The sequence below is a fragment of the Ascaphus truei genome, chromosome 7, assembly GCF_040206685.1.
Source record: "Ascaphus truei isolate aAscTru1 chromosome 7, aAscTru1.hap1, whole genome shotgun sequence".
NCBI lineage: Eukaryota > Metazoa > Chordata > Amphibia > Anura > Ascaphidae > Ascaphus > Ascaphus truei.
Genome location: NC_134489.1, coordinates 71,914,490 through 71,928,149, shown reverse-complemented (window position 1 = coordinate 71,928,149; position 13,660 = coordinate 71,914,490). Strand labels below are relative to the sequence as shown.

The following is a 13,660-nucleotide window of genomic DNA, read 5'->3' as shown; positions in this document are numbered from 1 at the left end:
ACGGCCGGAAGCACGTGACCAGCTCTCTATATTAGGCAATATTTACTTCCTCAGCAATGAAGCAAGACCAGGGGGGAAAGATCAGGTGAAGCTCGAAGTGATCACCAGGGTCACAGCCTCCAGGTCCAGCGGCTCCACCCAAGACACTGCCTGGGAATGAATTCTTACCTCGAATACACTTCTTGTGGGGATGTTTTAGCCTTTTCACCCAAGTTTTGCCGCAGTGATCAGAGAAATGTTTCCTCCCAGCCTTACTCTGGAAGTGGAGCCCAGAATCACTATGTGGGAAACTTGCCAATTGGTGTCCATGCTTCTTCTGCTCACCAGACTTCTCATCGGTCACCAGCACTTTATGCTCCATGTAGCCTGGACGTCTCTTATGAACTCAACCCACCTGCTGATTACAATTTCTTACCTGCCAGCTCAGATTATGACTTCTCTTATGGATCTAACCACCCCATGGACGATACTGGGGGTCACATCCAGTATACGAGCTCTGTATTCCCAGGGAACGGATCTTTCATCCTCAATGGACAGATGACCTACAAGACATTTGGAGAAGAGACTCCAGTGGCCCAACGCAAAGAGCAACTTGAGATCTATCCTGGAAATTTTCAGAATTTTTCTCCTTCCTCTGGCACTTATCCAAAGCCAAACTCTCCTGCATCTGGAACACAAACCACTGTGAATACATTTGATTGGATGAAAGTTAAAAGGAATGCTCCTAATAAAAGTAAGTCTCAACCCTTAAAACACATATATCTGTAGATACAAAAGGAATCTTATATTTTATATTATCAGACAGGCTGTATTATCCCTAATCCTTTACCAGGAACAAATTGGAAGATAGATGTTTTCACAAATAAGTAGTGATCTAAAAGTGTATTCATGAAAGGTGATTTGCCATATTTGATTCGAGTATACAGAAATATAATACATGCAATATGATAAATGCCATAAAAACAGTTACATTGTTTTGCATTATTTTATGCATGCAAATGTGTGCATACCATGTTTTAATTGTACATAAAAATGTGCATATATTTGTCATATTGATGCAAAGTGTAATGTCACATTAATACTACCGTGCTAATTGACTTGTATTTCTTTTTTTGTAGGCAAGCCCTCTGAATATGGAGCAGTGAGTTCCTCCAGTACAATGCGAACAAATTTCACTACCAAACAGCTGACAGAACTGGAAAAGGAGTTTCATTTTAACAAGTATCTGACCAGAGGTAGACGCATAGAAATAGCAAACTCACTTCAACTAAATGATACTCAGGTAAAGATCTGGTTCCAGAACAGAAGAATGAAGCAAAAGAAAAGGGAAAGAGAAGGGATTCTGTCCAATTCTCCACCCTCTGGACCTTCCCCTAACAATTGTGTAGGACTTCAATACACCAAATCAGGGAAAACGTCTGAACCCCAGTCCCCTTCCAGGGATGTTTGTAAAGTTACATCATAAAGACACCAACTACAAACTTTGTATATGAAATCATGTTTGGGAACGATGAAAAAAAAAAACATTTTGCTCTGCACCCAAAACAGTCATGCAAGACTTTTGCACTATATCTTGCCTTTACTTTCAGGGTTAATTGTTAAGCCTGTATAAAATAAATCACATGTATGTCCTTTATATATGCAACATTGTTGACGTTTTCAGCATATAAATCTGTTGCATTCGATAATAATATACACATCATATGTGATGTATTCAGAAGGAATAGCAAGCATGCAGTGAAAACAATTACACGTGGACTTCCAAAGAATTTTCTCATTCCAGACTTGCCTTAAGTATAGCATTGAATGATGTGCACATGCTATGCATGTGCCATAACATAAAGGAAGTCACAAAGGGACAATAAATGCCTATGCATATACTGTATGATACATTACCAAATGTGTGATGGTAATGCAGCGAATTTTCCTAACTGTATTGGTTACAATTGCACTAATTAGGTTTTAAGTTGCACCTGCTTTTCATTATGCCTCAGTGTAAATGCAGTTTTTAATGATTAATCCTGCATCTCCAAGATAATTAATTAAACGTTTCTGGAATGTATGTAATACATCAGGAATATCTAATTCCTCACCATAGGGCTTAAGTTTATAAGATTGTACTGTTGTATATATTTTTAAAGAAAAAGAGGAGATCTGTTAAAATAACTATGCAATAGCATGTATTTTAATTGTTTTATAATAAAGTTTTAAAACATTTGCCTTTGCCTTCCCTTATCAGATACACTTGGGTGTGTCTTTACAAACACTCTTATAAATGCTCATTTAAGGACCTTTAACTTATCTGTTAATATTTTTTTTTTGGTAGAGGGCGGGGGAAAGGTTAAAGATCTTATCATTTTAATGGTTTTTGATAAAGCTCTTATCTTGGTTATTTTCTTGGTTAAGATCCTATAGTGTTGTAACCCTGATATGAACTTGTGTGATCATCAGAGATGGAAATGCCAACACAACAGTGATTCAGAGTAGATCTTGAGAAGGAGACAGTTCTTATATTCAGCTTCTTTTTTGTAAAATAAAAGACAACTACGTGTATTTGTAAGATGAGTTGTTCTTTACATTCACAGTATTGCATATAAAAGGAGCATGTCACTTCAAACAGTCTTGACTGGGAGAATTACAAATTCTCACTTTCAAAGTGAAAATCACAAAAGACTAATTAAATCAAAGAAACACGTGGCTGTTCCATTCACACAAGTTCAGAGGGTCACATAAAACCTCTATATTAAAAGCAATAGTTATAAAATTATTAAATATAGCTAATTATTTCCATCGTATTGTATGAATACTACTCAATTCAATAACAAAAACACAGGTCAAGTTAAAATGGTTTTGAAACATCACAATCACAATATTGTTTCTCAATACATTTTATTAATTGAAAAAAATAAGTTTTTCTTTACAATTCAAATGTATTAGGCTTTTTTTTTTCAAAGTTGACCTGAACATGAATGTGATTGACACATAAATCGAACTACCAACATTTGGTATGCACTTGTAATACATGCGTTTACATTTTTAAATACTTTTTAGTACAGGCATCAATTGTCAATATTATTCTTGTATTTGTGGCCATCTGCTCTTAGCAGTCTAATGCTAATTACTTATTGGCTAAAACAACAGAGTTCTTACTGATGTGTAGATACTCTATATCAAAGGCTTCGCACATCTACATTGACCTCCGGTTACTCCACAGTGGTCTTTGATATTGCAATGTCCCTTTCTTTGGTAAGCATCAAAACCCACAATAAAGGACATGTTTAGGAAATAAACTTTAGTTTACTGGTACATTCATATTTAGTAATACATAGGCAATGTTGTGGCACATAAGGCAGCACTGTGATAAAAGAAGGCATAGCCAAGAACCCCACTTGTCCTTCTGTATATGGCAATGTCAGCTGTCCTTTGAAAAGATCAAATGTATCAGGAGACAAAAGTGTATTTGTTAAAGGAAGTCCCGGTGTACAAATTTCCTTTTAAATGTTTATTTCTGTAGAAAACTGAGTACACTCTATCTGTTGCCCTTTAAAATGTTGGTGACAGCAGGATGGTACACATCCCACCCCAATCCTTGTAGGGCGCCAGGGTCGTGCAAAGTTCACACCAAACAATAGCCCTTAAAGATCAGAGAATATACCTGTTATGTCCTTTACAGTCTGTAGCTTCCAAAACTTTTATCTTTAACCATTCTCCACAGTTGATCTTATATTTGTTTTACAAAAGGGGTTCTAACCTGGAAATATATGTTATCTCCAAAAATGTCTGAATAATAATGCAATTAATAATAATAAAAGTAATAATACCATTATTAATATTATCGTTGAGCTTTCGCAGGGCAATCAATATCATTACCTTTGTAACCACTTTAAGGATCAATATGCTTTTATTGTTGGTAGCATAACTGATGCAAAATTGATATAAATACAGCCAATACGAGGCTAGCATTGTAACATTTTTGCAGGGTTAGAAATTAAAGAACATTATGGAAATGTTGAACTTTAAGAAAATAAACTTGTCAAAGAATGACAGAAGCTATTTTAGATAAAATAAATGTATAACATTGCCAACATATTAGAATCATCAAATAAAATAATCCCCAATGACTGGATTAAGAGACACAGTCATCGGTACTTCTGTAGAGCATACAAGTAAACTTCACCTTTCAGTGATAGCTCTTAGCAAGGGAAGGTGGCATTAACAGTGTTAAAACTTCATTGATTAACGTTTCCCTTTTGTATAGACCTTCATCAGGACTATGTTCATTAAATGAAAACATGAAAGCTCACAAGAAGAAGATGGAAAGAGAAGGAGAATCACCTTTGTGTAATAACTGAAGTCAACACAATGTATTTGAAGCAGCCTCAAGTCATTGTGAACAAATAGTGGAATTAGCACCTCACAATTTATTATCTAAACAAAGGTGCAGTTTTACCCTCCGAATCAACGCAGTCTATACATTGTACATTAAGAGAAACATTCTGTGAAGTTTCTTGGGTCTTAGTCAAGGCACTGAAAATATGAGTTTATGAAGTCATAAATATATCTATATATTTAGCCAATAAAGAATATCACTTGTGAGCACATTCACATGTCTGAGGCTGCGTCCAGGGTGAATGGAGCCGGGCGGAGGCGCGCTGAGGCTGAGGGAAAGCGGGTGCTTTCCCTGGCCTTAGACTGTGCGCCGCCCGGGGGCGTGTCGGGGGTGGGTGGGGGACCTGTGACGTCACGGAGCTGGTTCGCCCTCATTGGGCGAACCACACACGTGACCGGCCCTGCGCTCCCTTGAGCGCTTGAATTTAAAATTTTGCTAAGACTTACCCTTCCGCACACTTGTGGAAGTGTAAGCGAGCCCCTGCTAAAGCCGCTCTCATTGCGGCTGCAGGGGCTCGCTGCCGAGCAGCAGCGCGCCTCAGCACGGCATGCCTGAGGCCTTAGACAGGTCAGCAACCCTGCCTTTCAACCATTATCACCTAGCATACAGTGCTCCCACTGCAGCAAGGGAATCTGGGAAATGACATGCAAAATGAGCACACAATGTGTCACCTTTTGCCTTGAATATCCATTTACATGGAGCCCATTTAAGCAAATGCATCGCCGTTCACACAGTTTTTAAGCACAGCATGGGACTAGCAAAGCAAGTCAAACCACTCACAGTTCCAGGCAAAAGGTGACACATTGTGTGCTCATTTGCATTTCAGTTCCCAGAATCCCTTGCTGCAGTAGGAGCACTGTATGCTAGATGATAATGGTGGAAAGGCAGGGTTGCTGACCTGTCTAAGACATGTGAATGTGCTCACAAGTGATATTCTTTATTGGCTATATTCTATATGCTAACGGTGGAGGTTTTTGTTGTTGCCTTTTTCACCCACCATAACTTAATATATATTTAGAGATATTGCCTGTTTCATTTTAACATAATGTCTACTTATCAAACACATTTTCCTTGGTTGTATCCATTCCCATCCCAATTACACAACTTTATTTGTATCACATAACTTTGTAGATGCAACTCAGAGCTTCTTGCATTAACAAAACAAAAAAGTGTTTCTACCATTAAATTAATTTCAATAGATATTTTTTCACTCTTCGTTTCTCAAGTATTAGAGCACTTTACTCATTTTTAATCATTTGCATCTGTTTGGGAACAGAACAGTGAAGCAAAAAAGTAACGAAATGTCTCAAATCCTTTTTTCGTTGCACCAAAAATCTCCATCATGTCTCAGATGTTGTAATCCTCCCTGGCTACTGATCTGAAATAAATGTAAAAAAAAGGGCTTGGTCATTTATTTTCTATCATTTAACTTATCAGCAACCAAGAACTAGCAGCAACCATAGCTCATATCCACAGACTTAAAAACAAGGAGAACTTTCTTAACTTTCTTAAACGTTTTTCCCACCATGATTGTTAAAGAGGCAATCCAAGCAGTTACATTTTTTTTGTTTGTTTTAATATATGCAGCCATCTAAATAGTTTTGAAGAAAATCTCTGGACGCAAAATAAACAAGAGCAAACCGGAGGCTCTCAATATAAATCTGCCAGCGGAAGTAACTAAACTCCTCTCACTAACTAACTCCTAACTAAACTCCTCTCACTCAATTTCGATTTTGAATGAAAAAAAAATAGTCTAATTTATTTAGGAGTTCAAATTATGAACTCATACCACACGCTGTATCAGGTGAATTTTCCCTCAATGTATAAGAAAATTAAAAAACATATTGAGTCTTGGTCAATGTACTCATTCTCCAGGTTTGGTAGGATAGTAGTTGTCAAAATGATCCTCCTGCCCAGAATTTTGTATCTCTATAGGACCCTGCCGATACCATGTCAGAATAGTGATATTTCTAGTCTTCAGAGTTGTATCGCTAGGTTAATCTGGAATAACAGAAAGCCGCGCGTTAGTCTTAATACCCTAATGAGACCAAAGCAGGAGGGAGGCCTGGCAGTATCACATATAAAATCCTACAGTCAGGAGGTCCAGATGGTTCAACTGATGCTGTGGCATACTACTCCTGGCTCTGTGAGATGGGTAGATATAGAGAACTTTTGTTCCGGGTTGGTGCCGTTGGGATCTCTCCTATGGATACCCAAGACGCATAGAGTAGTGGGTGACACCATCCTTCCTATAACCCTCTCTGCAGGTGTGGAACACAATAAGCATAAAATGAAACTTGATGACTCCCAAATCCACCATGTTACCTCTATTTAATAACCCAATGTTTGGGCCAGGCTGCAATCCCCAGAGTAATCATTGGTGGATAAAACAGGGGTTGCGCAGAGTTGGAGATCTTATCGAGAGATGTAGGGTCAAGACCCTCACCCAGATGCAGGAGAAGCATCTGATGGCCAACTTAGAACTATTGAGGTATATGCAGTTGAGAAATTTCGTCACACATCAAGCAAATAAAAATCTGACCACTAACAGAACCATATTTGAAGAGATTTGTCTCTCAAACACATTTGAAAAAGGCCAGATAACTTCAATTTACCAAACAAGTGTCCCGCCGTTACCAGAACTGGATAAAGTTTATATTGGACGATGGGCTGAGGATTTGGGAGAACCTTAGAACCCTTCCATTTGGGAGGACATATGGGAAGCGACATCCTCTATATCAGGGGAGCGCAAACTTTTTTCCCTGCGTCCCCCTGCCTGCAGTTCCCCTCTTTCCGCACCTCCCCCTCTTACCTCGGCTCAGGCGTCATGTTGCCATGGCAACTTGATGTAACATGACCTCGGAGTGTCATTTGACGCCACGTTGCCATGGTGTGATCCAGGCAGAGCCGCCAATAGAAATCATGGGGCCCAGGACAAATGAAAGGAGCCCCCCCGAACCCATAGCGCCCCCCCCAAACCCATAGCGCACCCCCCCGAACCCATAGCGCACCTACCACGAAAAAATATCTTTTAGAGCGCAACTTTTACTTAACTGTTTTCTTATTGTGATACAGAATAAAACATTACAATGCAACCTGTTTATTTTTATATTTTCAACAAAAGACATGTGTCTGCCTGCCTGGGTGGGTGAGTGGGTGAATGACAGTAGAATGACAGTGGGTGAGTGGTTGAGTGGGTGGGTGAATGACAGTGGGTGGGTGAATGACGGTGGGTCGGTGGGTGAATGACAGTGGGTGGGTGAATGACGGTGTGGTGGGTGAATGACGGTTGAATGACGGTGGGTGGGTGGGATAATGACGGTAGGTGGGTGGATGAATGATGGTGGGTGGGTGGATGAATGATGGTGGGTGGGTGGGTGAATGACAGTGAGTGAGTGGGTGGATGGGTGAATGACAGTGGGTGAATGACAGTGGGTGAATGACAGTGGGTGGGTGGGTGAATGTTGAATGTGAATGGGTGAATGACGGTGGGAGAGAGTGACTGGGTGACAGTGACTGGGTGGGTGGGTGACAGTGACTGGGTGGGTGGGAGACAGTGACTGGGTGGGTGGGAGACAGTGGGTGGGTGGGAGACAGTGACTGGGTGGGACAGTGACTTGGTGAGTGACAGTCAGTGACTGGGTGGGTGACAGTGACAGTGGTTGACGTCGACAGTGGGTAATGGTGACAGTGGGTAACGGTGACAGTGGATGACAGTGACAGTGGGTGACGGTGACAGTGGGTTATGGTGACAGTGGGTGACAGTGACAGTGGGTGACAGTGACTGGGTGGGGTGACTTACCTTGACCGGGTGGGTGCAGCTTGTCACCGGACGCTTCCCCCTCCTGCCCCCGATATCCCCGCGGCAGCTGCCAGGGACGGGAGGTGGGCTTGGGGAGGGGGCACGGGAGGTGGGCTCGGGGGGGGGGGGCAAGGCCACGGGAGGTGGGCCGGGGGGCACGTGGGAGGTGGGTGCGCGGGAAGCTGGCCAAGGGGGGGAAGCGGGCCGCAGAGGAGCTGGGACTTCCCCCTCCATCCCACGTTGGGAGCGGGAGCGGGCCGCAGAGGAGCTTGGCTTGTACTTCCCCCTCCGTCCCACTTTGGGAGCGGGGGGAAGCGGGCCCTGCTTGCCCTGCGCATGCGTGCCGGGACCAAGGGGAATCGGCGCCATTTTTTTAAACTTTTTTTAAAATTTATTTAATTAACTGGTGCTTGGCCGCGCGGGGGGCCCGGCCTGACCCACGGGGCCTGGGAAGCAGTACCCTTTGTCCCCCCTGCGCCCCCCCTGTTTGCGGCCCTGGATCCAGGGGGGGCAAGCGCCCCCCCTTGTCCCCTCCTGCGGACGCCCATGATGTCGATATAGAAGAGCTGATTAAAATAATGTTGTATTGAATAATAATATTGAAAAATAAACAAATACTGAACAAAACATTGGAACCATGTAACTGTTGTGTCATGTCCCTATTCACCCCTCCCCCTAGCCCCCCTCACCTCCCTCCTTTTTTTCTCTTTTGTATCTCTCAATCCCCCCCTCCCCCTCCCCATTGTTATATGCATATTTCAAAATTCTGTAATGTTATCTGTTGCTGTTTTACAACAGAAATAAATATACAAAGTTGAAAAAATAAATATATGCAGCCTTTAATTACCACTATTGAAAACGAATTACCTAGACTGCAGATCGATTAATGCTTTTGTAATCGATCAGCAAAAGTCTGCTTCCCAGGGTTCTCTAAATGGCTGCCTTTCAGTTTCAAGTCAATCCTTCAGTCAGTGTAACCTAGCTGCTACAATGTATTCTTATATTACTAAGGTAACATTTTCTATTGTTACAGTTTTCCGCTCAAACTGCTGGGAACATTGGCAACAATATTATCACAAACAGGAAAGTTTTGCAAAGATCTTGCACTGCCGGGGAGGTGGGCTAAAAAAACTACTATAGAAATCAAAGGATGATCAATGTATTAAAACTCATTAAAAATGGCATTGAGTTGAATTTAAAAAAAAAAAAGGTAGTAAGTATTATATAATACTACAGAACTGATTTAATTAAAAAAAAAACACATGAAGAATATTGCATGGATTGCTCTTTTCAGTTGCCACAAATGCCTATCTGTGCGCTTACTTCAGCTTCTTAGGCCAGGTCCCCGGTGGTAACGGTGGCATGCGTGGCGCGGTGCACGCACCGCCAGGGCGCCAGGCGCGCGTTCAGCAGCCTCCACCGGGGACCAAGCCTTACCGGGATGACGTATGCTTTGGATTTGCAATAGACTGAAAGCAGTCAGGTATATATGACCTTGGGGTGTACTAAGTACTAAGGCCATTTAGGAGAAAAATTAATGCAAGCAGCATTACTGTCCATGAAATGTCTGTGAATTGACTGTATAACCTCTCTTCATTTAATGTAACCATGTGTTATCATAACTCTGTGCCCAGGACATACTTGGAAACGAGAGGTAACTCTCAATGTATTACTTCCTGGTAAAAATAAATAAAATAAGTAAATCACATTCATGTTCTGCCTCTCAAATAAACAATAATAATAATGTGTGTCAAGCTGCGTTTGGTAGTGTCAAAAGAAGCAAGTAGGAAGGAGTTACATGATGTACAGATTATAATGAGATGTATGGAATAGTGCATCTCAGTGGCCAACTTTTCTCCCTTGAATCTGCATAAGAAATGTTGATAGGTTTCACAAGGAGTAAATCTGGCATCAACAATCCACAAGCAAATTGTTTCTTAAAGCAACAATCCAAGCTGGTTGTTTTTTTATATTTGTTTTACATGGGATTGAAGTAGGGGGTCCCTGGAGCTGAACCCCATTAATTTCAGCTCTGGGGACCTCCTACTTCTAGATATACTTGTAGGGGGTGCAGCTAGCCCCTCCAGCACTCTAGCTGGGGTTCACATAATGACCACTTTCAAAGCTCCCACATCCTGCGGGCCAATAGGAAGCCGTGACATCATCCAGTGTGGCTTCCTATTGGCCCTCGTGACGCAGGAGCTTTAAACTTGCAGGAGATACTGGCACAGCCCTTGGTGGTAAGTATCTCTAGAAGCAGGGGATCCCCGGGGCTGCACTTAATGGGGTTTAGCTCCGGAGGCCCCCTGCTTCAATCCTATATAAAACTTTTTTTTTAAAGGGCCGGCATAAATTGCTCCTTTAAATTCGACGGAACTGACCAAAAAAATAGTTAAACACACTTTTCTTTCAATGAATGCACAGATAGACAACCTTGCGCACAATGTGTCATGATTGTGTCATAGTTTTAAGATGTGCTAAATAGACTCTCAATTAGGTCCAAAACTTTAACATCAAAAGGTCCAACAACCAATTCCAAGGAATATGCAATACAATGTAATTTTGTTTGAAGAATACGTGCACATCCCAATAAGAGAAACTTTTAATTGCCCTAACAAGTGTTTTCACATGAACAGTAAAATACTCCTACAAAAATATTTTGTTCTTGGTTAGTCAGACTTTGTGAGTAACACAACAGCTCACATAAAGTCTGTTAAAGTGTGAAGTGAGGTTGAGTACACTGTGCAGTAAAACAGTTACACAAGTGAAGTGGAGTGCTGCAAATCAAATGTGATGAAGTATGCATTGTATCCAACAATATAGAATCAATGTGTGTAAGAGTGGGCGTAACAAAATAGGACTGATGTAATGGGGGGGCTTGGGAGATGTAAAAAAACAAAGTGAAATGTCTGTGTGGGCTGCAACAAAACATCCCTGATGTGAGTGGGGCTAAAATAGACTTCATGTTACTATGAAGGAAATGAATTGACAGGGACAAAGAATAAAGATAGTCAGATCCGGTTGTAATAAGCCACAGCTAAAGTGTGAAAGTTATCAGGATGCAAAACCAAGCAGATTGTGAACCTTTTAAATACTTAGTTGAATGTGAAACTTTTTAAGGTGCACTTAGCACCAAATTGAACTAATGACAGTGACATATACGGTAGAACTAGGATACCCTAAAAAAAATTTGAAAGTAATCTTTGAAGGTGTATCCTGATAATAATTGTAAATGTCAAGGGTGTTTTTTTACTGTCCTTCTTTCTCTTATTATTGACCCCTATCCTAATTTGTCCTCAAACGTGAAGTGAGAGTTTGTTTTGAAAACAAAAGAAAGATTTCGGGCTTTCACAAGTGGCTTCAAAATATTTAGGCTTATCTAATTTTTAACTAATAAACCAATTACTGTTACTTGGTAATTTTGGCTCTTTTTGTACCTAAAAGTCCAGGTAGACAAAGATTAAATGTGCAAGGCTTTAAAAGCTTAGTTCCATTAGTACATTCAAAATGTGTTATTTTTACATACATAAAATGTAAGCCAGAAAGTTTAAGGCTGCAGCCCCGCTGTCTGCGCTGCACGCGCGTCTGCCAGGCTGGGGCGCGTGCAGCCGAATTCCCTGGTCTGCAGTAAGCTGCAGGGGGAAAGACAGGGGGGGGGGAGGTGTGACGGGGTAGTGAGGGGGCGCGATATGACATCACCCAGCAGGTTCGCCCTCAGGGGGCGTGGCCTAGCACTCAGTCGCTTCTACTAATCACAACTTTCCTGTGTGCAGGAAAAACGCACACGCAGTGGACGAGGCCCCATTGAGGGGCGGCTCTTGTCCCAGCAGCGCCCGCAGTAGCCAGCAGGGACCAAGCCTAACTCTGAACTGATGCAAATACAATAAAGAGTTCCTAATAGCCTTTTATAGGAACAAAAAACATGTTATTACATTTGATTTTAGCTTAATATATTTCAGAAATAGATTACTAATAGACATGTGAATGTTTTAAAAAGATCCTCACAATTTATTTTTGCGATTTGTCCTTAAATTTAGCGTTTTAGCAAAACATCAAATTGTTCGACATTTCTAATTATTAATAACATATCTGAAACATTTGGCTGAGCTTAGAAAGAGGAAATAAGTGGTGGTGGAGGTTGTATTGATGTATTCTACAATGGCAAAAGAAGGCAAGTAGCATTGGAATTAGTGCAAATGCGTAGGGATCAGAAATGATAAACACGAGACCACTGCAAAAACATAGACTAGAACGTCTCACATTGATTCTGAACCTGCAGTGACACCTTCGTATATAAGTAAATAGGATGCAATCACAAACGTCTCTGTCCAAACCATCCCATTTTTCATGCTTCAATAAAAAGAAGTCAAGAGAGATTAGATATGCTCAGCCAAGTTGGTTTATACAATTCCCTTGGATATTTGGCTAAAACATATTGAATGCTCTATGCTTTCATTGCAGCGAATCCGTTGCACTGAATGAAATGGTCTTCAGTAATGGGAAGATTGATTTACAAAAAGAGCAGTCTGGAAGAAATGGTTTTACACATATGAAAACCTGGACAGTAACAGAAATGCATATTGAGAAACCATATACATTAAATGTTGCATTCACCCTTGATTCATCCTAAATGAAACATCATTAGGAAATAGAATATTTGAATTATTCGATAAACCATTCAAGGTAAAAAAAAACTGTATATGGTCTTTCCATTAGCAAACGATGTTTATAAAAATGGTTGCGAATAAAGTAATTACATGTTACTTTCCATAGCAAAAGTCCATATTGGTAAGGGATTTGCCTCTCTCAACATAATGTCCCTTTAGAATGAAATAATGCTTCTCATTGGCAAGGTCATTAATAATGTAATATACTGACTTGGACATACTTAAATGTGCACCTTCAACAAACAAATGATAAGTAATATAATAGTGTTCGTAGTGTGCAAATAAGTTCGCTGTCTTTCTCCATGTCTTTCCATCCTGCACTGGTTTAGCTATAGAACTTTGGTGTATTTGCCTATTACATCTGACATTAAAAAAGTTATGGCGGGTAAAAAAAAAAAAGGGACAAAAACCCTCCACCGTACACTAAATAAAAATGCCACTTAAGCGTACATTCACATGTTTCAGACAGGTCTTTCCCCATTACCGCTTAAAAAACAGTGCTTCCAGTGCAGCCAGGGATTCTGGGTAATGACATGCAAATGAGCACTCACAGTGAGTCACTCTTTACTTCTTATCCATTTGGATACATAACATAAGCGTATGTTTGCCGTATTACACAGCTTTTCAGCACAGCATGGGTTAAAGAAGTGCATAGCCAGTAAACTTACTCTCATCAGTGAGAGCTTGGTTGGACATTACATCTGGAAATATGAAACAGTCAAAGGTTAACAGAGCAGGGGAGGTGCAATAAGTAGGTTAGCAAGAGAGTGTCATGTAAAACATTGGTGAAGTGATAAAGGG

The 13,660-nt window shown here is 40.8% G+C and overlaps 1 protein-coding gene across 1 annotated transcript; it reads left to right on the top strand.

Annotated features, from left to right (window-relative positions):
- On the top strand, positions 1–2,144 carry HOXD1 (homeobox D1). Its single transcript, XM_075606779.1, has 2 exons — positions 1–733; positions 1,119–2,144. The coding sequence occupies exons 1-2, from the start codon at positions 157–159 to the stop codon at positions 1,463–1,465; spliced, it is 924 nt and encodes a 307-aa protein (XP_075462894.1). The 5' UTR covers positions 1–156; the 3' UTR covers positions 1,466–2,144.
- The last annotated feature ends 11,516 nt before the right edge of the window (positions 2,145–13,660 follow it).

Coding starts and splice junctions, on each gene's coding strand:
- HOXD1 (XM_075606779.1), top strand. CDS start 157: ATGAATTCTTACCTCGAATACACTTCTTGTGGGGATGTTTTAGCCTTT. Junction 734..1,118: donor AAGGAATGCTCCTAATAAAA/GTAAGTCTCAAC, acceptor CTTTTTTTGTAG/GCAAGCCCTCTGAATATGGA.